General features: G+C 43.0%; 2 protein-coding genes across 15 annotated transcripts in view; both read left to right on the top strand.

Annotated features, from left to right (window-relative positions):
• The window catches only part of ppfibp2b (PPFIA binding protein 2b), a 95,944-nt gene extending 83,209 nt beyond the window's left edge, over positions 1 to 12,735 (top strand). For 12 of the 13 annotated variants that reach the window (XM_052466120.1, XM_052466119.1, XM_052466118.1 and 9 more), the window contains 8 exons: positions 28 to 156; positions 346 to 496; positions 2,702 to 2,813; positions 2,933 to 3,021; positions 3,155 to 3,277; positions 9,240 to 9,365; positions 9,709 to 9,897; positions 10,622 to 11,513. In XM_052466120.1, the coding sequence (XP_052322080.1) occupies positions 28 to 156; positions 346 to 496; positions 2,702 to 2,813; positions 2,933 to 3,021; positions 3,155 to 3,277; positions 9,240 to 9,365; positions 9,709 to 9,897; positions 10,622 to 10,825 (1,123 nt within the window). In that variant the 3' untranslated portion in view covers positions 10,826 to 11,513. Of the gene's footprint in view, positions 1 to 27; positions 157 to 345; positions 497 to 2,701; positions 2,814 to 2,932; positions 3,022 to 3,154; positions 3,278 to 9,239; positions 9,366 to 9,708; positions 9,898 to 10,621; positions 11,514 to 12,312; positions 12,379 to 12,672 lie in introns of those variants that run through there. The other variant, XM_052466124.1, reaches the window with a different exon arrangement.
• On the top strand, positions 12,309 to 22,597 carry rep15 (RAB15 effector protein). 2 transcript variants are annotated; one of them, XM_035789919.2, is made up of 3 exons: positions 12,309 to 12,378; positions 13,999 to 14,058; positions 14,285 to 22,597. In XM_035789919.2, exon 3 carries the CDS (start codon positions 14,324 to 14,326, stop codon positions 15,200 to 15,202), a length of 879 nt encoding a protein of 292 aa, XP_035645812.1. In that variant the 5' UTR covers positions 12,309 to 12,378; positions 13,999 to 14,058; positions 14,285 to 14,323; the 3' UTR covers positions 15,203 to 22,597. The 2 variants fall into 2 exon arrangements, 1 of the variants encoding a protein (XP_035645812.1); XR_004828081.2 differs by lacking the exon at positions 12,309 to 12,378 and having other exon boundaries at positions 13,921 to 14,058; positions 14,285 to 15,411; positions 16,653 to 22,597.
• The last annotated feature ends 3,177 nt before the right edge of the window (positions 22,598 to 25,774 follow it).

The following is a 25,774-nucleotide window of genomic DNA, read 5'->3' as shown; positions in this document are numbered from 1 at the left end:
TGATGTATTCGATCTCCTCTACCCTAGGATTCGGAGGACCCAGTCTGGCACCCTGCAGAGAGAGGACCTTGAGCCTGGAGAGTTTAAGAGGGGGGGACTGAGAGCCACCGCCAGCCCTCGTCTGGCCCGGACTGGAGAGACATTGACCTCTGTGTGGTATGGGACAGACAGTATCACAAAATACATTTATACAGTGTATCCTTTGAAACGAGCATGTGACAGAGAATATACAAAAAGCCAAAGCATTTACATTTAGTCATTTGGCAGACTCTCTTTTCCAGAGTGACTTACAGTTTGTAAAAATATTCCAGTCTTGATGATCCAATTGTCTCTCCTCTCCTGCAGGGATTTGAAGACACCCTTCTCCAAGTGGACTCCGGAGCAGGTCTGTTGCTGGCTAGCGGAGAGTGGGCTGGACCAGTATGTGATTCTGGCCCAACATTGGGCCAACAGTGGGCAGACCCTCCTCTCCGCCTCACCACAGGACTTAGAGAAGGCATAGTCAAAATAATTACCTAGCTTACATATTTTGGTTTACAGAACATTGTTGGAAAGTTATTTGTCAAGTAAGCAAAGGAGATCCTTCAGGGAACATCATTGTTTGGACGCAAAGGAGATCATTCGGGGAACATTGTTGTTTGGACGCAAAGGAGATCCTTCAGGGAACGTAGTTGTTTGGACGCAAATGAGATCCTTCAGGGAACGTAGTTGTTTGGACGCAAATGAGATCCTTCAGGGAACGTAGTTGTTTGGATGCAAATGAGATCCTTCAGGGAATGTAGTTGTTTGGACGCAAATGAGAGCCTTCAGGGAACATCACTGTTTGGACGCGAAGGGGATCCTTCAGGGAACGTAGTTGTTTGGATGCAAATGAGAGCCTTCAGGGAACATCACTGTTTGGACGCGAAGGGGATCCTTCAGGGAACGTAGTTGTTTGGACGCAAATGAGAGCCTTCAGGGAACATCACTGTTTGGACGCAAATGAGATCCTTCAGGGAACGTAGTTGTTTGGATGCAAATGAGATCCTTCAGGGAACGTAGTTGTTTGGACGCAAATGAGAGCCTTCAGGGAACATCACTGTTTGGACGCGAAGGGGATCCTTCAGGGAACGTCGTTGTTTGGATGCAAATGAGATCCTCCAGGGAACATCACTGTTTAGACGCGAAGGGGATCCTTCAGGGAATGTCGTTGTTTGGATGCAAATGAGAGCCTTCAGGGAACATCATTGTTTGGACGCAAATGAGAGCCTTCAGGGAACATCATTGTTTGGATGCAAAGGAGAGCCTTCAGGGAACATCATTGTTTGGACGCAAATGAGAGCCTTCAGGGAACGTCATTGTTTGGACGCGAAGGGGATCCTTCAGGGAACGTCATTGTTTGGATGCAAATGAGATCCTTCAGGGAACATCACTGTTTGGACGCGAAGGGGATCCTTCAGGGAACGTCACTGTTTGGACGCGAAGGGGATCCTTCAGGGAACGTCATTGTTTGGATGCAAATGAGATCCTTCAGGGAACGTAGTTGTTTGGACGCAAATGAGAGCCTTCAGGGAACATCATTGTTTGGATGCAAAGGAGAGCCTTCAGGGAACATCATTGTTTGGACGCAAATGAGAGCCTTCAGGGAACATTGTTGTTTGGAAGCAAAGGAGATCCTTCAGGGAACGTAGTTGTTTGGACGCAAATGAGATCCTTCAGGGAACGTAGTTGTTTGGACGCAAATGAGATCCTTCAGGGAACGTAGTTGTTTGGATGCAAATGAGATCCTTCAGGGAACGTAGTTGTTTGGATGCAAATGAGATCGTTCAGGGAACGTAGTTGTTTGGACGCAAATGAGAGCCTTCAGGGAACATCACTGTTTGGACACGAAGGGGATCCTTCAGGGAACGTCGTTGTTTGGATGCAAATGAGATCCTTCTGGGAACGTCATTGTTTGGACGCAAATGAGAGCCTTCAGGGAACATCACTGTTTGGACGCGAAGGGGATCCTTCAGGGAACGTCGTTGTTTGGATGCAAATGAGATCCTCCAGGGAACATCACTGTTTAGACGCGAAGGGGATCCTTCAGGGAACGTCGTTGTTTGAATGCAAATGAGAGCCTTCAGGGAACATCATTGTTTGGACGCAAATGAGAGCCTTCAGGGAACATCATTGTTTGGACGCAAATGAGATCCTTCAGGGAACGTCATTGTTTGGACGCAAATGAGATCCTTCAGGGAACGTCATTGTTTGGACGCAAATGAGATCCTTCAGGGAACGTCATTGTTCGGACGCAAATGAGATCCTTCAGGGAACATCATTGTTTGGACGCAAATGAGATCCTTCAGGGAACGTCGTTTTTTAGATGCATCATTCTTATCACCATCTAGTTCTATCTGTCTAGTTTTCAAGAAGCCATTTCGTTCCTCCTTTCACGTCCTCATGTTGCTGGACTTTTGTCTTGGTTAGTTTTAGCAAGTTTGGAGCTATATTTCACATGTAGCTTCACTCATTGTTTGTATTTTACAGGTTCCCGCACCAAATGTCATACCAATGTACGCAGGACAAACTCTTTTGTTTGGAACTTAATCACAATTGTAAAATAGTGTGCAAAGTGATTCCAAATCTAGTCATTTCCAAACCAGTCATTTCCAGCACTCATCTTGTAGAAAGGGATTGTGTTCATAACTTGGATTAATCTTAATCTTAATCTTGGTATCAGGAAATGGGGATTAAGAATCCACTGCACAGGAAGAAGTTGCAGTTGGCCCTCAAGTCCTTCAGCACCAAAACGACTGAGAAATCCTCTGAACTGGACCACATCTGGGTCACACGTATGTATCAGGACACGGTAGAGGTCATCAACATATTGACTCAACATTCAGCAAACTTGGTGCTGTATTCTGTATAATCAATCCGGCAAAATTGGTTGTCATGTTGTTTGTCCTCAAAGGTTGGCTTGATGACATTGGTTTACCTCAATACAAGGGTCAGTTTCACGAGGGAAGAGTAGACGGCAGAATGATTCAGTACTTGACAGTGGTAAATACATTAATTGGTTTTCATTGTAGTTTTATTAGTTTTTGTCTCAAGGGACCTCCTTTTTAAATACAGCTTAAATAAATAAATACAAATTAAGCAAACGTGAAATATGTCCATTTGATGTTTCCCTCAGAATGACCTCTTGTTCCTGAAAGTGACCAGTCAGCTCCATCATCTCAGTGTGAAGTGTGCTATCCACGTCCTCCACGTCAACAAGTTCAACCCCAACTGCCTGAAGAGAAGACCTGGAGATGAGGTGAGACGTGTTTGTGCACGTTTATAGGAGGTTTTCTGTTTACACAATATATACAGTTGAAGTCGGAAGTTTACATACACCTTAGCCAAATACATTTCAACTCAGTTTTTCAAAATTCCTGACATTTAATCCTAGTAAAAATTCCCTGTCTTAGGTCAGTTACCACTTTATTTTAAGAATGTGAAATGTTAGAATAATAGTAGAGAGAAGGATTTATTTCAGCTTTTATTTATTTCATCACATTCAGAAGATTACATACACTCAATTAGTATTTGGTAGCATTGCCTTTAAATTGTTTAACTTGGGTGAAACATTTCTTGGCCCATTCCTCCTGACAGAGCTGGTGTACCTGAGTCAGGTTTGTCAGCCACCTTGCTCGCACACACTTTTTCAGTTCTGCCCACAAATTTTCTAAAGAATGAGGTCAGGTCTTTGTGATGGTCACTCCAATACCTTGACTTTGTTGTCCTTAAGCCATTTTTCTACAATTTTGGAAGTATGCTTGGGGTTATTGTTCATTTGGAAGACCCATTTGCGACCAAGCTTTAACTTCCGAACTGATGTCTTGAGATGTTGAGTCAATATATCCCTATAATTTTCCTCCCCTATGATGCCATATATTTTGTGAAGTGCGCCAGTCCCTCCTGCAGCAAAGCACACCCCCACAACATGATGCTGCCACCCCCGTGCATCATGGTTGGGATGGAGTTCTTCGGCTTGCAAGCCGCCCCCTTTTTCTTTCAAACATAATGATGGTCATTATTGCCAAATAGTTTTATTTTTGTTTCATTAGACCAGAGGACATTTCTCAAAAAAGTATGAACTTTGTCCCCATTTACAGTTGTAAACCTTACTTGCTGAGTGGCCTTTCAGGTTATGTCGATATAGGACTCGTTTGACTGAGGATATAGATACTTTTGTACCTGTTTCCTCCAGCATCTTCACAAGGTCCTTTGCTGTTGTTCTGGGATTGATTTGCACTTCTCGCACCAAAGTACATTCATCTCTAGGACGCCGAACGTGTCTTCTTCCTGAGCAGTATGACAGCTGCGCGGTCCCAAGGTGTTTATACTTACATTTACATTACATTTAAGTCATTTAGCAGACGCTCTTATCCAGAGCGACTTACAAATTGGTGCATTCACCTTATGACATCCAGTGGAACAGCCACTTTACAATAGTGCATCTAAATCTTTTAAGGGGGGTGAGAAGGATTACTTTATCCTATCCTAGGTATTCCTTAAAGAGGTGGGGTTTCAGGTGTCTCCGGAAGGTGGTGATTGACTCCGCTGTCCTGGCGTCGTGAGGGAGTTTGTTCCACCATTGGGGAGCCAGAGCAGCGAACAGTTTTGACTGGGCTGAGCGGGAACTGTACTTCCTCAGTGGTAGGGAGGCGAGCAGGCCAGAGGTGGATGAACGCAGTGCCCTTGTTTGGGTGTAGGGCCTGATCAGAGCCTGGAGGTACTGAGGTGCCGTTCCCCTCACAGCTCCGTAGGCAAGCACCATGGTCTTGTAGCGGATGCGAGCTTCAACTGGAAGCCAGTGGAGAGAGCGGAGGAGCGGGGTGACGTGAGAGAACTTGGGAAGGTTGAACACCAGACGGGCTGCGGCGTTCTGGATGAGTTGTAGGGGTTTAATGGCACAGGCAGGGAGCCCAGCCAACAGCGAGTTGCAGTAATCCAGACGGGAGATGACAAGTGCCTGGATTAGGACCTGCGCTGCTTCCTGTGTGAGGCAGGGTCGTACTCTGCGGATGTTGTAGAGCATGAACCTACAGGAACGGGCCACCGCCTTGATGTTAGTTGAGAACGACAGGGTGTTGTCCAGGATCACGCCAAGGTTCTTAGCGCTCTGGGAGGAGGACACAATGGAGTTGTCAACCGTGATGGCGAGATCATGGAACGGGCAGTCCTTCCCCGGGAGGAAGAGCAGCTCCGTCTTGCCGAGGTTCAGCTTGAGGTGGTGATCCGTCATCCACACTGATATGTCTGCCAGACATGCAGAGATGCGATTCGCCACCTGGTCATCAGAAGGGGGAAAGGAGAAGATTAATTGTGTGTCGTCTGCATAGCAATGATAGGAGAGACCATGTGAGGTTATGACAGAGCCAAGTGACTTGGTGTATAGCGAGAATAGGAGAGGGCCTAGAACAGAGCCCTGGGGGACACCAGTGGTGAGAGCGCGTGGTGAGGAGACAGATTCTCGCCACGCCACCTGGTAGGAGCGACCTGTCAGGTAGGACGCAATCCAAGCGTGGGCCGCGCCGGAGATGCCCAACTCGGAGAGGGTGGAGAGGAGGATCTGATGGTTCACAGTATCGAAGGCAGCCGATAGGTCTAGAAGGATGAGAGCAGAGGAGAGAGAGTTAGCTTTAGCAGTGCGGAGCGCCTCCGTGATACAGAGAAGAGCAGTCTCAGTTTAATGACTAGTCTTGAAACCTGACTGATTTGGATCAAGAAGGTCATTCTGAGAGAGATAGCGGGAGAGCTGGCCAAGGACGGCACGTTCAAGAGTTTTGGAGAGAAAAGAAAGAAGGGATACTGGTCTGTAGTTGTTGACATCGGAGGGATCGAGTGTAGGTTTTTTCAGAAGGGGTGCAACTCTCGCTCTCTTGAAGACGGAAGGGACGTAGCCAGCGGTCAGGGATGAGTTGATGAGCGAGGTGAGGTAAGGGAGAAGGTCTCCGGAAATGGTCTGGAGAAGAGAGGAGGGGATAGGGTCGAGCGGGCAGGTTGTTGGGCGGCCGGCCGTCACAAGACGCGAGATTTCATCTGGAGAGAGAGGGGAGAAAGAGGTCAGAGCACAGGGTAGGGCAGTGTGAGCAGAACCAGCGGTGTCGTTTGACTTAGCAAACGAGGATCGGATGTCGTCGACCTTCTTTTCAAAATGGTTGACGAAGTCATCTGCAGAGAGGGAGGAGGGGGGATTCAGGAGGGAGGAGAAGGTGGCAAAGAGCTTCCTAGGGTTAGAGGCAGATGCTTGGAATTTAGAGTGGTAGAAAGTGGCTTTAGCAGCAGAGACAGAGGAGGAAAATGTAGAGAGGAGGGAGTGAAAGGATGCCAGGTCCGCAGGGAGGCGAGTTTTCCTCCATTTCCGCTCGGCTGCCCGGAGCCCTGTTCTGTGAGCTCGCAATGAGTCGTCGAGCCACGGAGCGGGAGGGGAGGACCGAGCCGGCCTGCAAGATAGGGGACATAGAGAGTCAAAGGATGCAGAAAGGGAGGAGAGGAGGGTTATAGGTTGGAGAAGGTTGGAGAAGGTTTGAGCAGAGGGAAAAGATGATAGGATGGAAGAGGAGAGAGTAGCGGGGGAGAGAGAGCGAAGGTTGGGACGGCGCGATACCATCCGAGTAGGGGCAGTGTGGGAAGTGTTGGATGAGAGCGAGAGGGAAAAGGATACAAGGTAGTGGTCGGAGACTTGGAGGGGAGTTGCAATGAGGTTAGTGGAAGAACAGCATCTAGTAAAGATGAGGTCGAGCGTATTGCCTGCCTTGTGAGTAGGGGGGGAAGGTGAGAGGGTGAGGTCAAAAGAGGAGAGGAGTGGAAAGAAGGAGGCAGAGAGGAATGAGTCAAAGGTAGACGTGGGGAGGTTATAGTCGCCCAGAACTGTGAGAGGTGAGCCGTCCTCAGGAAAGGAGCTTATCAAGGCATCAAGCTCATTGATGAACTCTCCGAGGGGACCTGGAGGGCGATAAATGATAAGGATGTTAAGCTTGAAAGGGCTGGTAACTGTGACAGCATGAAATTCAAAGGAGGCGATAGACAGATGGGTAAGGGGAGAAAGAGAGAATGACCACTTGGGAGAGATGAGGATCCCGGTGCCACCACCCCGCTGACCAGAAGCTCTCGGGGTGTGCGAGAACACGTGGGCGGACGAAGAGAGAGCAGTAGGAGTAGCAGTGTTATCTGTGGTGATCCATGTTTCCGTCAGTGCCAAGAAGTCGAGGGACTGGAGGGAGGCATAGGCTGAGATGAACTCTGCCTTGTTGGCCGCAGATCGGCAGTTCCAGAGGCTACCGGAGACCTGGAACTCCACGTGGGTCGTGCGCGCTGGGACCACCAGATTAGGGTGGCCGCGGCCACGCGGTGTGGAGCGTTTGTATGGTCTGTGCAGAGAGGAGAGAACAGGGATAGACAGACACATAGTTGACAGGCTACAGAAGAGGCTACGTTAATGCAAGGAGATTGGAATGACAAGTGGACTACACGTCTCGAATGTTCAGAAAGTTAAGCTTACGTAGCAAGAATCTTATTGACTAAAATGATTAAAATGATACAGTACTGCTGAAGTAGGCTAGCTGGCAGTGGCTGCGTTGTTGACTTTGTAGGCTAGCTGGCAGTGGCTGTGTTGTTGACACTACACTAATCAAGTCGTTCCGTTGAGTGTAATAGTTTCTACAGTGCTGCTATTCGGGGCTAGCTGGCTAGCTAGCAGTGTTGATTACGTTACGTTGCGTAAAAGAACGACAATAGCCGGCTAGCTAACCTAGAAAATCGCTCTAGACTACACAATTATCTTTGATACACAGACGGCTATGTAGCTAGCTATGTAGCTAGCTACGATCAAACAAATCAAACCGTTGTGCTGTAATGAAATGAAATGAAAATGTGATACTACCTGTGGAGCGAAGCGGAATGCGACCGGGTTGTTGAGTGCGGAAGTTCTATTCAGTAGACGTTGGCTAGCTGTTGGCTAGCTAGCAGTGTCTCCTACGTTAAGGACGACAAATAGCTGGCTAGCTAACCTCGGTAAATTAAGATAATCACTCTAAGACTACACGCTCTAAACTACACAATTATCTTGGATACGAAGACAGCAAAGACAACTATGTAGCTAGCTAACACTACACTAATCAAGTCGTTCAGTTGAGTGTAATAGTTTCTACAGTGCTGCTATTCGGTAGACGGTGGACGTTTGCTAGCTGGCTAGCTGCTGGGCAGATAGCAGTGTAGACTACGTTAGGACGACGAAATACGAAGTTGCAATAGAAGTGCTGACTGTTTCACTTTGTTGTCCTCTTTCTTTTCCTTTTTCTTCTGTCCTTCTTTTGTCCTTATTTTGTCTTCCTTTCTTCTGTTAACTAGATATTTTTTGTTGTTATTCTTTGTAAGCTAGCTAGCTTCTTCCAGGAGAGTCCCTAGCAACTGCTTAGCAACAAGTAAACAATTCTGCTAGCAATTCAGCTAGCTAAGATAACTGTACAATTTTATGAAAAATAGTAAATTTTTCAAAAGCCTGTCTTTTTTGGTTTGTTCCTTGTTTTGTCTTCTATTGAGTCTTGCAGTTTTCTCTTGATTTTTTCGATGTACTTCACTCTAAAAAAACATTTAAATCTCAATATATACAGGAGCTCATTTTTCAGCAGCTGCTCAATTTAGAACTCCGGAACACGACTTGCATACTTGCATACTATTGTTTGTAGAGATGAACGTGGTACCTTCAGGCATTTGGAAATTGCTCCCAAGGATGAACTAGACTTGTGGAGGCCTACAATTTTTCAGTTCTTGGCTGATTTCTTTGAATTTTGCCATGATGTCAAGCAAAGAGGCACTGCATTTGAAGGTAGGCCTTGAAATACATCCACAGGTACCTCCAGTTGACTCAAATTATGTCAGTTAGAAGCTTCTAAAGCCATGACATAATTTATTGGAATTTTCCAAGCTGTTTAAAGGCACAGTCAACTTAGTGTATGTAAACTTCTGACACACTGAGTTATAAGTGAAATAATCTGTCTGTAAACAATTGTTGGAAAAATGACTTGTGTGCACAAAGTAGATGTCCTAACCGACTTGCCAAAACTATAGTAACAAGACATTTGTGGAGTGGTTGAAAAACGAGTTTTAATGACTCCAACATAAGTGTATGTAAACTTCCAACTTCAACTGTAGCTGTGACAATATAGGTCAAATGAAGATCCTACATCTTTAGTTGTGTTTTCTCATACATGTTTCATATTTCCTACTAGAACAAGACTTCTCCCTCTGAGGTGGTTCAGTGGTCGAACCACAGGGTGATGGAGTGGCTTCGCTCAGTGGACCTGGCGGAATACGCACCCAACCTGAGGGGCAGCGGGGTGCACGGGGGCCTCATCGTAAGTAACCTGAGGGGCAGCAGGGTGCACGGGGGCCTCATCTTAAGTAACCTGAGGGGCAGCGGGGTGCACGGGGGCCTCATCATAAGTAACCTGAGGGGCAACGGGGTGCACGGGGGCCTCATCGTAAATACACACCCCACGTGACTGAATCAGCCCCTTCTTATACCTTTCCACTGTATATCAGCTCAGCTTGGATACAGTCAGACATAAAGTTCAAGACTCCCTTAGCCAAATTTATTTTTAATTATTCTATTTTACCAATTCATTCCATCTCAGTTTTCTGTGTAATTGTCTGTATGTAGCATGTATCTTCCTCTGAATCTTCTCTAATGACCCCTAGATTCTGGAGCCTCGTTTTAACTCAGATACCCTGGCCATGCTGCTGAACATCCCCCCTCAGAAGACCCTGCTGCGACGTCACCTGGCCACCAACTTCAACATGCTGGTGGGCTCCCAGGCTCAGCAGGAGAAGAGGGAGTTCATGGAGTCTTTAGGCTACGCTCCGCTCAGCACCACAGCCAAAGTCAGGGTAAGAGATGACAGTACTGTACTGTAGTACGCCTAGGGCTGAACCACCACCCTGTTAGGAGCCCTCTTTTTTTCGTTCTTCCTCTCACTCTCCTCTTTCCCTCTCCCACTCTCTCTCTCCCCCTCCTCCCTCTCTCTGCCCCCACTCTCTCTCTCCTTCTCTCTCTCACCGCTTTCTCTCTCTCTCTCCCCCTCCTCCCTCTCTCTGCCCCCCCCTCTCTCTCTCTCTCTCTCTCTCTCTCTCTCTCTCTCTCTCTCTCTCTCTCTCTCTCTCTGCCCCCACTCTCTCCTCTCTTTCTTTCTTTCTTTCTTTCTTTCTTTCTTTCTTTCTTTCTTTCTTTCCCCTTAACCTCCTCCCCTTCCTCACCTCTTTAGAGAGACAGACAACACCTTAATCCTCAGTGTGATACCTCAGACCTGGCAAGCTCTAAGACCACCTAGCAGCTTTGCGTGCAGCAGGCTTTAGTAGCACCAGCTCATGTCTAAGACTCACCACTTTGTTAAGGCTAGCAGAAAATGTGCTGAGGAACATTTTTGCGATAGCATAATGTACTTAGTCAGCACAATTAGGCTGAAAGGAACCTTTTATAGCAACACTGCCCATTTTGTACGGTGTTTAGAAATCTATTCACTGATGATGGTTAAAGAGCTAGAATAGAAGTGACACACAGCTTTATCTAAGTCTGTTCATAAACCATGTTCTCTCTGTGCTATCTCCTGTTCAGCCAAAGAAGTTGGGCTTCTCAAACTTCGGCCACCTGAGGAAGAAGAGGTGTGACGAGTCAACAGACTACATTTGCTCCCTGGAGGTGGCCCAGGTTCAGGCGGTGCTGAACGGGGCCCACCGGCCCTACTCCGGCTTCAGGGGCCTCAGCCCCATCCTAGACAGAGACCCAGACAGACGGCAGCAGGTGGGGCCAAACAGCTGATGATGTCAAACTACTGTACCTACCTACCCATCGCTACTCAGCTTGCAGCCAATAACCCCACCTCTTCCTGCCATGCCCATCCAACTCACCCCAGCACACTCACCTCCACACCCCTCACGTGCCATCATCTAACAATCAACCCCAGCCTCAGGCATGAGCTGCACTCTGGACACTTAAGAGTGGATGGTGAGTGGGAGAGCTCACCGCTCCTATGTTCTCGGGGGATTCACAAGCCTAGCTGTGATCGATCACCTCACCCCTTTAATGCAGTAGGATAATGCTACTATTGTAAACAATATTGTGCATCATTTTAATGATCATTTTAACACCTGTATTTGAGATTCACATAATGGTATTCATCCATTGTTTTTAAATATATTCCTAACCAGTAGAAAGTAATGTTGCTGTTTGTCAGACAGTTATGGAATGAACTTGTGCAATATTTGCATATGGAGGAATGCATTTCACATATTTATGTTGGTAAATAAATTGAAAGAAGTACAATGAGATTTTATAGCTGTGCACATTTTGATGGATTCCAGATTGTGATTACGCACTGTTATTTTCATATATGACTGTTATGATATTTTTATAGTTAAAGATAACGCTTCAATCAAAGAATCTCTCGTTGTCATTAATTGTAAATAGCATTATCCAAATCCATCAATAAAAATCGCAAGTGTGATAAGTGTTTTATTCTTCTTGATAAATTATATTAAATCTTTATACAAAGTATGCTTCTCTCATTAGAGAAGGAGACAGTAGCCTTGTCTCCATTTTATGATGAAATGATGCTCATTTTAAGGAAACTTGAATCAGAGACACATGTAATGAAATACATTGTGCAGTGCAGAGACATCAGCATGCATCATTAATTAACCATTAGCATTCACTAACTGGCTCATCAATTCTTCTGATCATCATGATTGACCCATTATATGCACAATGGAGTAGTGCATATTGGAGCACCTTGAGTGGGGGGTGGCTCAACCATCTTCAGGTACATCTTTATCATAAATCCATAATGGCCACGTTCTAGGCTGACTACACTGCAGACACCTGCCTGATATCACAACACCTGGATATGTATCTAAATTACATATCAGCTAATCACATCATATAGCAGTCTGATACCCGACTGCACAGTTGATGACATGGCACGTAATCATTGGTTTATGCAATGTAGTTGGCATGGAATGTGACCTATGACTTGAACAGTGGTGCTTGGTCAGCAGCTAGATCCTTCTACCCTGCCATCCATCATGCATGGGACTAAACAAAGCACTGTGTGTTATGTCATTGATGACCTGGCCTGTCAGTAGTATAAGTAGGACTAGGGGCTCTATTCAATCCATATCGCGGAAAATTAGCCTTACTGCATTCACAAGAAATGCTGCATATGTCAGCTCAATCGGAAATTAACTTCAACGATACAGTTTGAATGGAGCCCCTAGGTGTTGTGTTTGATGAAAGGCCTGACTTTGCAGATGGCGGTGACAGAGGGACCTGTGCTGCAGATAGAAGCTCTGTCTGAGGGAATTAACCAACTCACGGTAAGTAGCTCCTCGGTCAGTCTCGTTCAACAAGCTTTTAATATCTGTTTAATTAAATAACCAGATAACAAAGTATTTCCTTTTAAGCTGTTGTGTTTTACTTTTCTCCTCAATCCTGTGGTACTATGCTGTTATTATATTTGCTGACAGCAGGCGTTGCAACTGAACAAACAGGCTTCAACAAATAGATTTTGAATTGACTTTGTTGGGACATTAGCCTTAAGCCTTTAACTGACAAACATTGCAGCATAACACTCCCTGCTAACCCCAGCCCCTGGCCCTTCTTGCTTTCAGTATTTGCTTAGCCGAGATGAGGTTCTGAAGGAGATGAGACGCCCTCAAACAGCACTAGTCTGAGAGGATGCCATGCTGGCCACGCTAACCAACACAGCCAATCAACCAAGGGAAAGCGCGGCCTCATACCAACCCAAACTCAACGTAGGGTGCTTTAGCAGCGACCTCAACTGGCCCTTATCTCATCATAATACAGGACTATAATGAACACTACTTCTGTATTAGTGACAGAAACACAATGAACGTTGAAGCCATTGTCTTACGTGTGTCATTGGAGTGTAGCTCTTTCAAACGTAATAGTGAATAGTATGTACTTAGTTTTTTTGGTGAAAAGTATAGGCCTATCGCAAGCCACTTCAACATGTATTAAAGTGTTCTTTTCCCTACGGAATTTATTTCCCTGTAATATTGACCAAACTCTATTATTTTGTACAATATATGTACATGTCATATTTTACAACTTGTTTGTTACGTATACTGAACAAAAATATAAACACAACATGCAACAATTTCAAAGATTTTACTGAGTTACAGTTCATATAACATCAGCACATGTGACCTGCGGTTGTTAGGTCGGTTGGATCTACTGCCAAATTCTCTAAAACAACATTGGAGGCGGCTTACGGTAGAGAAATGAACATTCAAATTCTCTGGCAACAGCTCTGTGGGACATTCCTGCAGGCAGCATGCCAATTGCATGCTCCCTCAAAACTTGAGACATCTGTGACGTGTTGTGTGACAAAAGTGGCCATATATTGTCCCCATCACAATGTGCACCTGTGTAATGATCAATCTGTTTAATCAGCTTCTTGATATGTCAACAGGGATGTAAACAAATTTGTGCTCAACATTTGAGAGAAATAAGCTTTTTGTGGCTATGGAACATTTCTGGGATATTTTATTTCTGCTCATGGAACATGCGACCAACACTTTGCATGTTACGTTTCTATTTTTGTTCAGTATATGTTTTCAAAGTTACCTGGACATATCCCTGATTAGAATAAGGCACTAGGTCATACTGGAAACAAACACACCCAACACTTAATACAGCTCATTTGTATTGGAACAATAAGAAACAGGTTTTTCCATGTTTCCACACATAATTGGCATATATTTGCATAGGCAGATGTAGTCTCTGTGGTACGTCCCTATAACAAGTCACCAGACCAGAGGATCCCTTCTGTGAGAGAGAAAACACTAAGGGAAGCCTGCTCTCTAAGAGTTCGGTAACCCAGTGTACTGTCCAAAGCCAAGCATAACCTGTATGAGGATCCTTCTGCTGGTTGTTCATCTGCTTCAATCCAGCACATCCTAATATCTCACTAGGGTTCCAGAGAGGAGAGAGGGGCTGGAGCTGTTCCAAACATCAAAGGCAGACCCATACTGGTGAGTTTTCATTTAACTTAATGGGACTTTTTTTTACCAATCTGGAGCAAACACAGTACAATCCAAATATGTTTGTAGTTTCTAAGGTTTGGGTTCCATTAGGGTTGGATACCATCAACACTTATGTACCTTCAACCCCTGTTATTACACAAGTATAATTTTGTAACTTTTATGTAAATGATCATTTCCACAACAATAAACTATACTGTTGTTATCACATGTTCAGGTTATAAGGGAAACCACCTTCTGACCTAGTCCTGTAGACATGGGGAAGATAGAAAGCAAACAACCAGCCCCGGACATTCCCAAGAAAATCTCAACCTGGTGGGAGAGGCTACAGAAGAAGCCACCAGCTCCAACCATGACCATTCCAAACATGAACTTTAACTTCCCAACCCTGTGGGGAAGGAGAGAGAGCAAGCTACCAGACCCAGACATACCCAGTATATTCTCCACTCTGTGGAGAACCCCCAACAACCCCAACGATTTTGTCCCTCTTTTCACCGACTGTGTGGGGATAGCTGCAGCTAGGACCCAGGAGTACCTCCTGTTCCTGGACCCAGAGGACAAGTTCCAGCCTAGCCCGTCAGCCCTCAATGATATCTTTCTAATGACCTACATCACCCAGAGCAGCCACCTCCACATGACCGACTCCTTCAACTGCACCACCATGACCAAGCAGCAGCGCATCCTCCTGGGTGCTGACTGGGTGTGGGCTGTGCTGGAGAGGCCCACCAAGAACCCCCGCATCCAGATCGCCGTGCAGATCCTGCACCTGCCCGAGAGGGGGGGAGGGCCAGCCGAGGACATCCCCCCGGAGGTATACACTGAATCCATGCAGATGGCCAAGATGGAGTCTGCTCATAAGAACAAGGCAGAAAGGATGGTGGATTTCTGTGCCTCCATCGGTAATGACTGCTACGCCCTCTTTCTCCTCTTTGGCCGCAAGGGCGACCCGGGCAACATCTACGGAGTGCTGAGCAACAACTTTCACGCTGCTATAGGGAAGACTAAGATCAACCGTGCACTCATTGAGAATTTCTTTAAAGGATCCAGGTACTTACACACACCCACTGGAATGCTACAGGCTATTGTCACCAAGCGAGATTCTGACCCTTTAACTTTGCTCATCAAGTTTACCTGACCAGTGTGATCGATGACAGAGCAGCCATATGGGACCTTTCAGATTACTCTGTTTACTGTAGTGTTTCACATGGGAGGATGGACTGTTGTGATTGTTGGGTTTATGCTTGCCTGGGACTTGGGGACCCAGTGTGCTGAAATTGGCCTGTGTCCATATCTCGTTTGTGGACTACTGACCCATGCCTGCTGACAGCTGCTCACACCCCTGTGGTTAGTATTTCTGTTAGAGCTCTATTCAATCAGATCCGCTTTAGCCGACATCCACATAGCGGTTCTTTTGGCAGTGTGGGAGATTAAACTGCGTTAGAGCTGTCAAATCCAAAAGCGGCTCCTGACATTATACCTAAAGCGAACATTGCTATTGGCTGCGCAGAGTCACATTAACAGAAATCCCATGCAGCCTTGTTTACAAGTTGGAACACTGGAATGTGAGATGGAATCTACATCTCCATTAAGATGATAGAAACCCTCATTATTTAGTTGAATGATTTTCAATTTGAGCGTCATTATTTCAATATAGCCTACACTTTCTCCTTCTGAACTTCTAACGAAAGTGGGACGGGTGGGGCTTTGTGACAAAGATCAAGAGCAGCTGCTCACCGATTTGACAGCTCCAATGCAGTTATACCTCCGACACAGCCAAAACATCAGCTATGCAGGTGTCGGTTATGGCCAGTTAATGCATGATCTGATTGAATCGAGGCCTTAATGGACTTAACACTTCACTGGAAATGTACACAAACAACCGATCTGCTATCACTAATCATTGACTGAACACATTGTGATAGCTTCACCCAAAACCTCATTCTAAGTTCATTTGATTAAGGTGGATTGTTCTCTTAAAGTTGAGTCAAAGTAGAAAATAACAGGATGGGTTCAAAAATAAATTAATATACATTTCTGGATGTCTTGAGTTATCTTGTTTAGAAGAGGATTATTTATGTTGAGGATTATGCTCAGTGGTAAATAGCATAATGTAAATGAAGGGATTTGTGTTTAAATATGCAGGTTTGCTAAGGCTAAGGTTATATATACACAGTGTGGTGCCGAGAATAATACTACTCTTTCTCCCCAATACCACAAAGACATCAGATTATGTGTAGAGATGGCTTTAATGAGTAATGAGATTCAACAAAACATCCAAATGCTTTAGATACAGTACATAATTAGAACAATTATTACTAAAACAGTTGAAACATACTAAAAGCCAACTAACTTTTCACAGTATCTCACACAAAAAAAGTTATTTGAATGTTCAACATGCAAATATGACATTTGTTATTCAAAACGCTAGAGAATATCCTGTTGGTCTTGAAATGTGTTACATTGTGTTCTACATACATAATTCAATAGAACATATTGTCTTAAATGTCCTGGTGCGTTTTAATGTATATATGCCTAGTTGGAGGCCTGGGAGTTATCAGTATGTGAATGTGTTCTCTGTCTTGTAGCCCAGAATGGAGAGGTTGGGGCGCCATGGATGCTGGGTCATGGGGAGTGGGCCACACATGACAATGAGCACATCGTTGGACACCAGGGGAAGGTGCTCTTTCATCATATCAGCGTTCACAAACCCTGAGCTGTACTTCCAGTCTGTAATTAGAGGAAAACACAAGCTGAATTCAACTGTTTTTAATCAACAGATAAGGATCAGCCCTGCAGGCCAATTAAATGAGCACACCCTGTTAGCGAAGATGTGTTTAATTTATGTGGAACTAACGGATGAGTGCCAGGATAGACAATTAGCTGGAGCCTCATTTGCATACTGTACCATATGAGGAAGCTACAGTATAGGTGACGGGTCACATGGCAAAACAGAATCTAAATAGAACGTTTAGATCATAGCGATGTTGGGATATGATTGGAGGGGGAAGGGTTTCCATTAATTCAGTTGACATCAGTAACAGACCAATTCAAAAGGGTTGCTGCAGACAGTCAGCCAGTCCCTACAAAGGGTGTGGTGACACAGCATGATAAAAAAGGGCTTTTTTGCAGTCCAACACGAATGATACAATGGTATTAGACCATGACAACCCTGTACCTTAATCTTTTTTGTCATGGAATACTATGGTCTTACCCTGTGGAGGTTTGTCAATAGTGAACCACAAATTGAGTTGTTCAGAGTGACTCTTCAGCACCTTCTCTAGTTCCTCCCGCAGTAGAATATCCTTAGCCTGTGGGCAAGAGACCATCATTAGAAGAAGGTTTAAAATTGCTAGTGCTACAACTAATACAGTATGTCATTGAGTCTTGTTAAACCATACTAAAGGTGAGACATTGATCTTGGTTGACTATTGTCAGATCGTCTGTTGTACCTGTTGTATTCATAACAAGCTCTGTGTCCACTTCATTGATAATCCACGGTGACAGTGTAATACTGTGTGGGATGTGACTCTTCCCTGTACGCCGGTGAGACTGACCTCTGACCTGGTTAGCAAATATGAGGGAGCACTTGGTGTCATCTGCAGGGTCTGCTGTAATACTGTGTGGGATGTGACTCTTCCCTGTACGCCGGTGAGACTGACCTCTGACCTGGTTAGCAAATATGAGGGAGCACTTGGTGTCATCTGCAGGGTCTGCTGTAATACTGTGTGGGATGTGACTCTTCCCTGTACGCCAGTGAGACTGACCTGGTTAGCAAATATGAGGGAGCACTTGGTGTCATCTGCAGGGTCTGCTGTAATACTGTGAATCAGCTGCAGCATGGAGGTAATCCTTGAAAAAGCACCCAGACATTTAAGACAATTTGCAGTTGATGATGAACTTATAAATAGTCCTACAAGTAAGTGCCAATGATGTCTGGACAGACTGGAGAGGTGGGTTGGCCTCCGGTCCAGTTCTAAATTGGTTTAGGACCTATTTAACCGGTCAAGAGTTTTTTGGTGAACATAACTCAGAGAAAATACATGTCACATGTGGCGTTCCACAAGGTTTGATTTTGGGTCCTGTACTGTTCAGTTTATATACAGGGGTATGTTATCAGAAAGCACAACATTGATTTTCAATACTACACAGACGATACACAACTGTACATTTTTGTATCACCAGACGATTTTAGCTCCACAGATACATTATTAGACTGTATTACTGATTTAAATACTTGGATGGCTCACAACTTCCTCCAGCTAAATCAAGTCAAGACCGAGGTAATTATTGTTGGATTCAAAACACAGAGAGAAAATCTAGCTGTAGATTTTAATTAATGGGCAATAAAGACAAAACACTTGTTAAAAACCCTTGTTATTTTAGATTCTTAACCAAATTTCAAATCACACATTAGGAATGTGACCAGCATTTTACAACCTGAAGAGCATTGCCAAGGTGTAGATGTTTCTCTCTCAGGCTGATGCAGAGAGAGTTATCCATGCTTATATTACAAGCAGGCTTGACTACAGTAATGCTCTCCTGTCTGGTCTACTCATAAAGTCATTGGTCAACTGTAAAACATACAGAATGCTGCAGCACGGGTACTGACCAAGACCAGACGGAGAGCACAGATTACACAGGTTTCATGGTCTCTGCACTGGCTGCCTGTGAGGTTTACTATTCATTTTAAGATTCTATTGTTTAGTATTTATCAATTCATGTCAGACATGCCTTTAAGTTATGTACTATACACAGTAGGTCCCTCAGGTCCTCTGGCACTGGCCTTTTAACTATCCCAAAGCCTAGGACTAAGAGGCAGGGAGAGGCAGCCTTTAGTTATTATGCCCCCAGCCTCTGGAATAGCCTGTCAGAGAACCTGAGGGTGGCCGAAACTGTAGACATATTTAAAAAACATTTTTAGTTTTACTTAGGGTACTTTTTAGATGTTCAGTTTGTGTCATTCCTTTATTTTGCATATTATGTTTGTAGTAAATATTTCAGCTTTTATTTTCATTATTTTTTATTGTTTCTGTAAAGCACATTGTGTTGCATTCCATGTCTGAAATGTGCTGTATAAATAAAGCTTGATTTGATTTGTTAACAGGTGACCTAAATCACACATCTAGTAAGTTAGACATCAATAAAGGGTATATTCAAGGAACCTCCAGAGGCTGAAGAAAAAAGTAATCTCTACAAATAATCTAAAGGACATCTGGAGATTACTATTCAACTACAAAAGACTACTCCTTTTTTCTCAAAGTAAGAAAATCTACTCAAGAATTGACTACATTTACAGTATATTTCACTACATTTATTGGGTAAAGAAATCCATGACATAGTGATATTGGATCATTCTCCTGTATCATGCTTAATTACACCAACATAAAATATACTTTGTTCATTCTCCATATTCTGTCACTGAGTGCATCGTCAAAGAACCAACATGTATTATACATGTTACAAAAAAACCTTGACCATTACAAATGAGGACAGAGTAAAGCCCTCCCCTGACATAATTTGGGATGTTAAGGCATACATAAGGGGGATGATCATCTCATTCTCTGCAAAAGATAAATCTGAGTTAATAAAAAAAAAAGTACAAATTCTGAACTTAAGCAGGCATATGATATTTTTGAAGAGAGCCAACAACTACAGGTTAAACTAAAATTAAACATACTATTTACTGGCAAATAAACCCAGTAAACACCTTGCATTCCTCACAAATGAATACATGCCAAAAAGTTTTAAAAGAGAAGGATACAAATGCTTCAATTAGACAACGCTATTCATTTCCATTTTTAAAGGCTTTTAATGAAAATCTATATAAATCCAAATTAAACAGTTGGACTGATCTTGCAGTCTTACACTCAACAACCCTGAAGCAACTATCAGGGGGAAAAAAATCCCCCCCAAAATAAATATTAGACAAAACTTTCACGTGACAAAAAGCACCAGGCATGGACAGCATTCCCATAAAATTTTACTTAACATTCTGGGACAAAGTAGCGCTCCTAATTACTGAAATGATAAGACATACAGCACTGTGCAAACGTTTTAGGCAGGTGTGAAAAAAATACCGTAAAGTAAGAATGCTTTCAAAAATAGACAGGTCAAAAGTTTATATTTATCAATTAACAAAAGTCAGTGAACTGAAGAAAAATCTAAATCTAAATCAAATCAATATTTGGTGAGACCACCCTTAGCCTTCAAAACACCATTAAATCTAGGTACACTTGCACACAGTTTGAAAGAACTCAGCAGGTAGGTTTGCCCAAACATCCTGGTGAACTAACCACAGTTCTTCTGTGGATTTATGCAGCCTCAGGTGCTTCTCTCTTCATGTAATCCCAAACAGATTCGATGTTGTTGAGATCAGGGCTCTGTGGGGGCCATACCATGACTTCCAGGAAAACGTGTTCTTCTTTATGCTGAATTTAGTTCTTAATGACTTTCACTGTATGTTTGGGGTCTTTGTTTGCTGCAGAATAAATTTGGGGCCAATCAGATTGCATGATGGATAAGTATCTGCCTATACTTCTCAGCATTGAGGAGACCATTCATTCTGACCAAATCCTCAACGCCATTTGCAGAAATGTAGCCCCAAACTTGCAAGGAAAATCCGTCATGCTTCACTGTTGACTGCAGACACTCATTCGTGTACCGCTCCCCAGCCCTTCGGCGAACAAACTGCTTTCTGCTACAGCCAGTAGCAGAGCACCTGCTGCCATTTTTCTGTACCCCAGTGCATAGTTGAGTCGCTTGGCCTAGTTTCCATGTCAGAGGTATGACTTTTTGGCCACAAGTCTTCCATGAAGGCCACTTCAGACCAGACTTCTCAGGACAGTAGATGGGTGTACCAGGGTTCCACTGTTTTCTGCAAATTCTGAGCTCATGGCACCGCTGGACATCTTCTGATTGCGAAGAGAAGTAAGCATGATGTGTCTTTCATCTGCTGCAGTAAGTTTCCTTGGCCGACCACTGCGTCTACGGCCCTCAACGTTGCCCGTTTCTTTGTGCTTCTTCAAAACAGCTTAGACAGCACATATGGAAACCACTGTCTGCCTTGACATGTCTGCCTGGGAGAGACCTTACTGATGCAGTATAACTACCTTGTGTCTTGTTGCTGTGCTCAGTCTTGCCATGGGGTATGACTTTTGACAGTAAACTGTCTCCAGCAACCTCACCTTGTTAGCAGAGTTTGGTTGTTCCTCACCCAGTTTTATTCCTCATACACAGCTGTTTCTGTTTCAGTTAATGATTGTGTTTCAACCTACAAATTGATTGATGATCATTAGCACCTGTTTGGTATAATTGTTTAATCATACACATATGCCTACAAAATCCCTGACTTTGTGCAAGTGTACCTAGAAGAATTGATGCTGTTTTGAAGGCAAAGGATGGTCACACCAAATATGGATTTGATTTAGATGTTTCTTCTGTTCACTCACTTTGCATTTAGTTAATTGATAGATATAATTTATTAACATGTCTATTTTTTTAAAGCATTGTAACCTTCCTGTATTTTTTGACACTATCCTAAAACCTTTACACTGTACTGTATGTCACTCAATTTAGTGCTTTCTAGCTCCATGTATCAAACAGTCATCTCAGTTATATTAAAATCAGGACAATCTGGAGTCCCCTGCAGATTACAGACCCATAAATGTAATAAATTGTGACAGAATAATAACAAAACTCAACAGCAACAGAATACAAAAGTCTCACCAGACGTGACATATTAATCAAACAAGGTCTATTAAAAATAGACACATACAAAAAAATACAAGAACATGTTTCAATATGATACAATAAGCTAAAATACAAGAACATGTTTCAATATGATACAATAAGCTAAAATACAAGAACATGTTTCAATATGATACAATAAGCTAAAATACAAGAACATGTTTCAATATGATACAATAAGCTAAAATACAAGAACATGTTTCAATATGATACAATAAGCTAAAATACAAGAACATGTTTCAATATGATACAATAAGCTAAAATACAAGATGTAGATTTATCAATATTGGCATTAGATGCTGTTAGGAATTTTATGAATAATTATATTTAAATATAATTATAACTAATTAAACTCTACCCTGTTTTACAATATCTGATTAATAATGTTAGTTCCTAAGAAAGAGGTTAGGTAGCATGGATAAGGGGTAATTGGAAATGATAACCATTGTGGAAGAAGGAATGTATGTGTGTATGTCTAAAGTAAGCAAAGAGTATCATTAACCTATGTTTGAACCGACTCAAATAAGACAGCGAGAGCCCCTCCAGGTTTTCCTTATCTGGAACTGTCTGCTAAGTGGTAATAAACTATGGTGAGACTTCAGGAGTTAATCCAGATATAGTGTGTCAGGTATGTGAGTTGGAATGAATTTTTGAACCTGCTTTGTCCTGGTCGAGAGGAGGAGATACATTTTATAACCTATGACATATGTGGTATATAAACTGTTATACATGGTTCTATGAGCAGCGCTCTCGAGAATAAATGCTATTGGCTAATTTTGATAGACTGGTCTCTGTCTATTTTAGGAAAATGAGGATTTTACAAATTCTTAGAAACAGACAGAGTGATTTGAATTGGTTAATGAATATATACAGGAACTGTTAAATTCCTTTGACAGATGCTGAAAAGGCTTTCTAATGTCTTGAATGACCTTGTCTATTAAAATTTTGGAAGCCTTCAACTTTCCATTTTAAATAATACATTTCATAATAATGTTATATAAATATCCTAAGGCAAATATGTACACAAATAATACATTATCTGAATAAATTGCTTTAGAAAGGAGCGCAAGACAGGGATGCCCTCTGTCCGCCCTCCTGTTTGCACTAGCAATTGAACCTGCAAATATGTACACAAATAATACATTATCTGAATAAATTACTTTAGAAAGGAGCGCAAGACAGGGATGCCCTCTGTCCGCCCTCCTGTTTGCACTAGCAATTGAACCTGTTGCTGAATTAGACAGGACCCAAATATAAAAGGTATCAGTAATGGTAAACATCAGTATAAACTAAACTTATTTGCCTGACGATCTCGTGATGTACTGTACCTGACAAATATTGAAAACTCAATGCCCCCCTTGTTAAAAATATTTTCAGATTACTCTAAAATCTCAGGATATAAAATACATATGGAAAAAACTAAAATAATGGCAATAATAAAAATAACTGATTTACAGCAATTCTTTAAGTGGAGCACAAAAAAATACAAAACATACTTAGGATGCTTAATAAGTGACAACAAACAAAAAATATATACAGTAAAGATAACATTATCCCATTACTCAACAACATGAAAGCAGATCTAATTAAATGGAAAAATCTTCCCATAAATCTTACAGTTAAAGAATAAACCTTTTTAGAATGGCATGGTGTAACGGCTGTTGTCGGGAGAAGAAGGTGAGGACCAAGGTGCAGAGTGGTAAGTGTTCATCATTTTAATAAACTGAACACTAAATACAAAGTAACAAAAGAGAACAGCTCCGTCAGGTGCAACACACTCTAAACAGAAAATAACCACCCACAAACAAAAGTGGGAAAACAGGCTACCTAAGTATGGTTCTCAATCAGAGGATGTTGGATGTTGTCCTACTCCTCTTCAATGGAATGTTGTCCTACTCCTCTTCAATGGAATGTTGTCCTACTCCTCTTCAATGGAATGTTGTCCTACTCCTCTTCAATGGAATGTTGTCCTACTTCTCTTCAATGGAATGTTGTCCTACTCCTCTTCAATGGAATGTTGTCCTACTCCTCTTCAATGGAATGTTGTCCTACTCCTCTTCAATGGAATGTTGTCCTACTCCTCTTCAATGGAATGTTGTCCTACTCTTCAATGGATGTTGTCTTACTCTTCAATTGCTGTTCGAAGTTTCTGGATATTGTCGGAAACTGGAACACGCTGTCATACACGTCAATCCAGAGCATCCCAAACGTGCTCAATTGGTGACATGGCAGCGGATGAATGGCACGTCACTGTATCTCTGTGCATTGAAATTGCCATCAATAAAATGCATTTGTGTTCATTGTCTGTAGCTTATGCCTGCCCATACCATAACCCCACCACCACCATTGGGCACTCTGATCATCAGCAAATTGCTTGTCCACACACGACGCCATACACACTGTCTTCCATCTGCCTGGTACAATTGAAACCGGGATTCATCCGAGAAGAACACACTTCTCCAGCATGCCAGTGGCCATTGAAGGTGAGCATTTGCACACTGAAGTTGGTTACAATGCCGAACTACAATCAGGTCAAGACCCTAGTGAGGACGACAAGCATGCCGATGAGCAACCCTGAGACTGTTTCTGACAGATTGTGCAGATATTCTTCAGTTATGCAAACCCACAGTTTCATCAGCTGTCTGGGTGGCTGGTCTCAGACTATCCCGCAGGTGAAGAAGACAGATGTGGAAGGGCTGGCATGGTTACACGTGGTCTGCGGTTGTGAGGCCGGTTGGACGTACTGCCAAATTCTCTAAAATGACTTTGAAGGCGGCTTATGGTAGAGAATTAAACATTCAATTCTCTGGCAACAGCTCTGGTAGACATTCCTGCAGTCATCATGCCGATTGCTAGCTCCTTAAATACTTGATATATCTGTGGCATTGTGTTGTGTGACAAAACTGCACATTTTAGAGTGGCCTTATTGTCACCAGCACAAGGTGCACCTTTATAATGATCATGCTGTTTAATCAGCTTCTTGATATGCCACACCTGTCAAGTGGATGAATTATCTTTGGCAAGGGGGAAAAACTCATTAATAACAGGGATGTAAATACATGTGTGTGCAACATTTAAGAAAAATAAGCTTTTTGTGCATATGGAACATTTCTAGAATCTTTTATTTCTGCTCATGAAACATGGGACCAACACTTCACATGTTTCGTATATATTTTTGTTCAGTGTATTTATGAAAAAAATGTAGGTTTTGATTGTTGTTTCATTGTTTTGAAGTTGAACCATTGGTCAGACAACTGATGAACAGGCACAGGCTCTGACTAGATTTCTTCATCTTTGTTTCTAGTTTTAGAAGATTAATTTTGGCCCAATAAAACTATCCCTCTGTGGGTTGATTTCGTTGAATCCAACCTTGTTCCTACCAGCAGGTGGTGCCACATTATCTGGAGAAGATTGAAGTTTTCATTTCCTCCTGAGGACCTGCATGCCAGATGTATCCAGTCCAGTACGTTTGTTTTTGGTACATTGATAGAGTTTGTGTACTTTCAGCAATCAACACTTCCTGTAACCTTTAGTAATATAGTAACATCTAGACATGGTCTCTACATGAACCTGGATGTAAGGCGGAAGCACTTTACGTCTGGGGTGGAGATCAGAGGGGTATACTGCAAGGTATGATCCATTAGTTAGCTATCTTTGATAAGTAACCAGAAATAACTATTGATTTTATGGTTAATAAAACAAGCTAAACAAAGATATTAAATAAATTCGACCATGCCCATTTCAATCTTATCTTTCTACAAAATATAAAAGTTATATCAGAATATTTAGGCAAGTTAGCTGGCTAACTCCTTGATCCTGCGTTGTAGGTTACCCCTCAGGTTTCATCTGTCTGAATGCGTTTGTCCTTTCCGTCAAGTAGATATTGTATCATCTGTCTCAGGGATTCAAACCAATGACCTTTCAGGTACTGGACCAATGCTCTTAACTGCTAGGCTACATG

This window comes from Oncorhynchus keta, chromosome 17 (genome assembly GCF_023373465.1).
Source record: "Oncorhynchus keta strain PuntledgeMale-10-30-2019 chromosome 17, Oket_V2, whole genome shotgun sequence".
Classification (NCBI taxonomy): domain Eukaryota; kingdom Metazoa; phylum Chordata; class Actinopteri; order Salmoniformes; family Salmonidae; genus Oncorhynchus; species Oncorhynchus keta.
The sequence above is the reverse complement of the archived record's forward strand: the minus strand, read 5'-3'. Positions and strand labels throughout refer to the sequence as shown.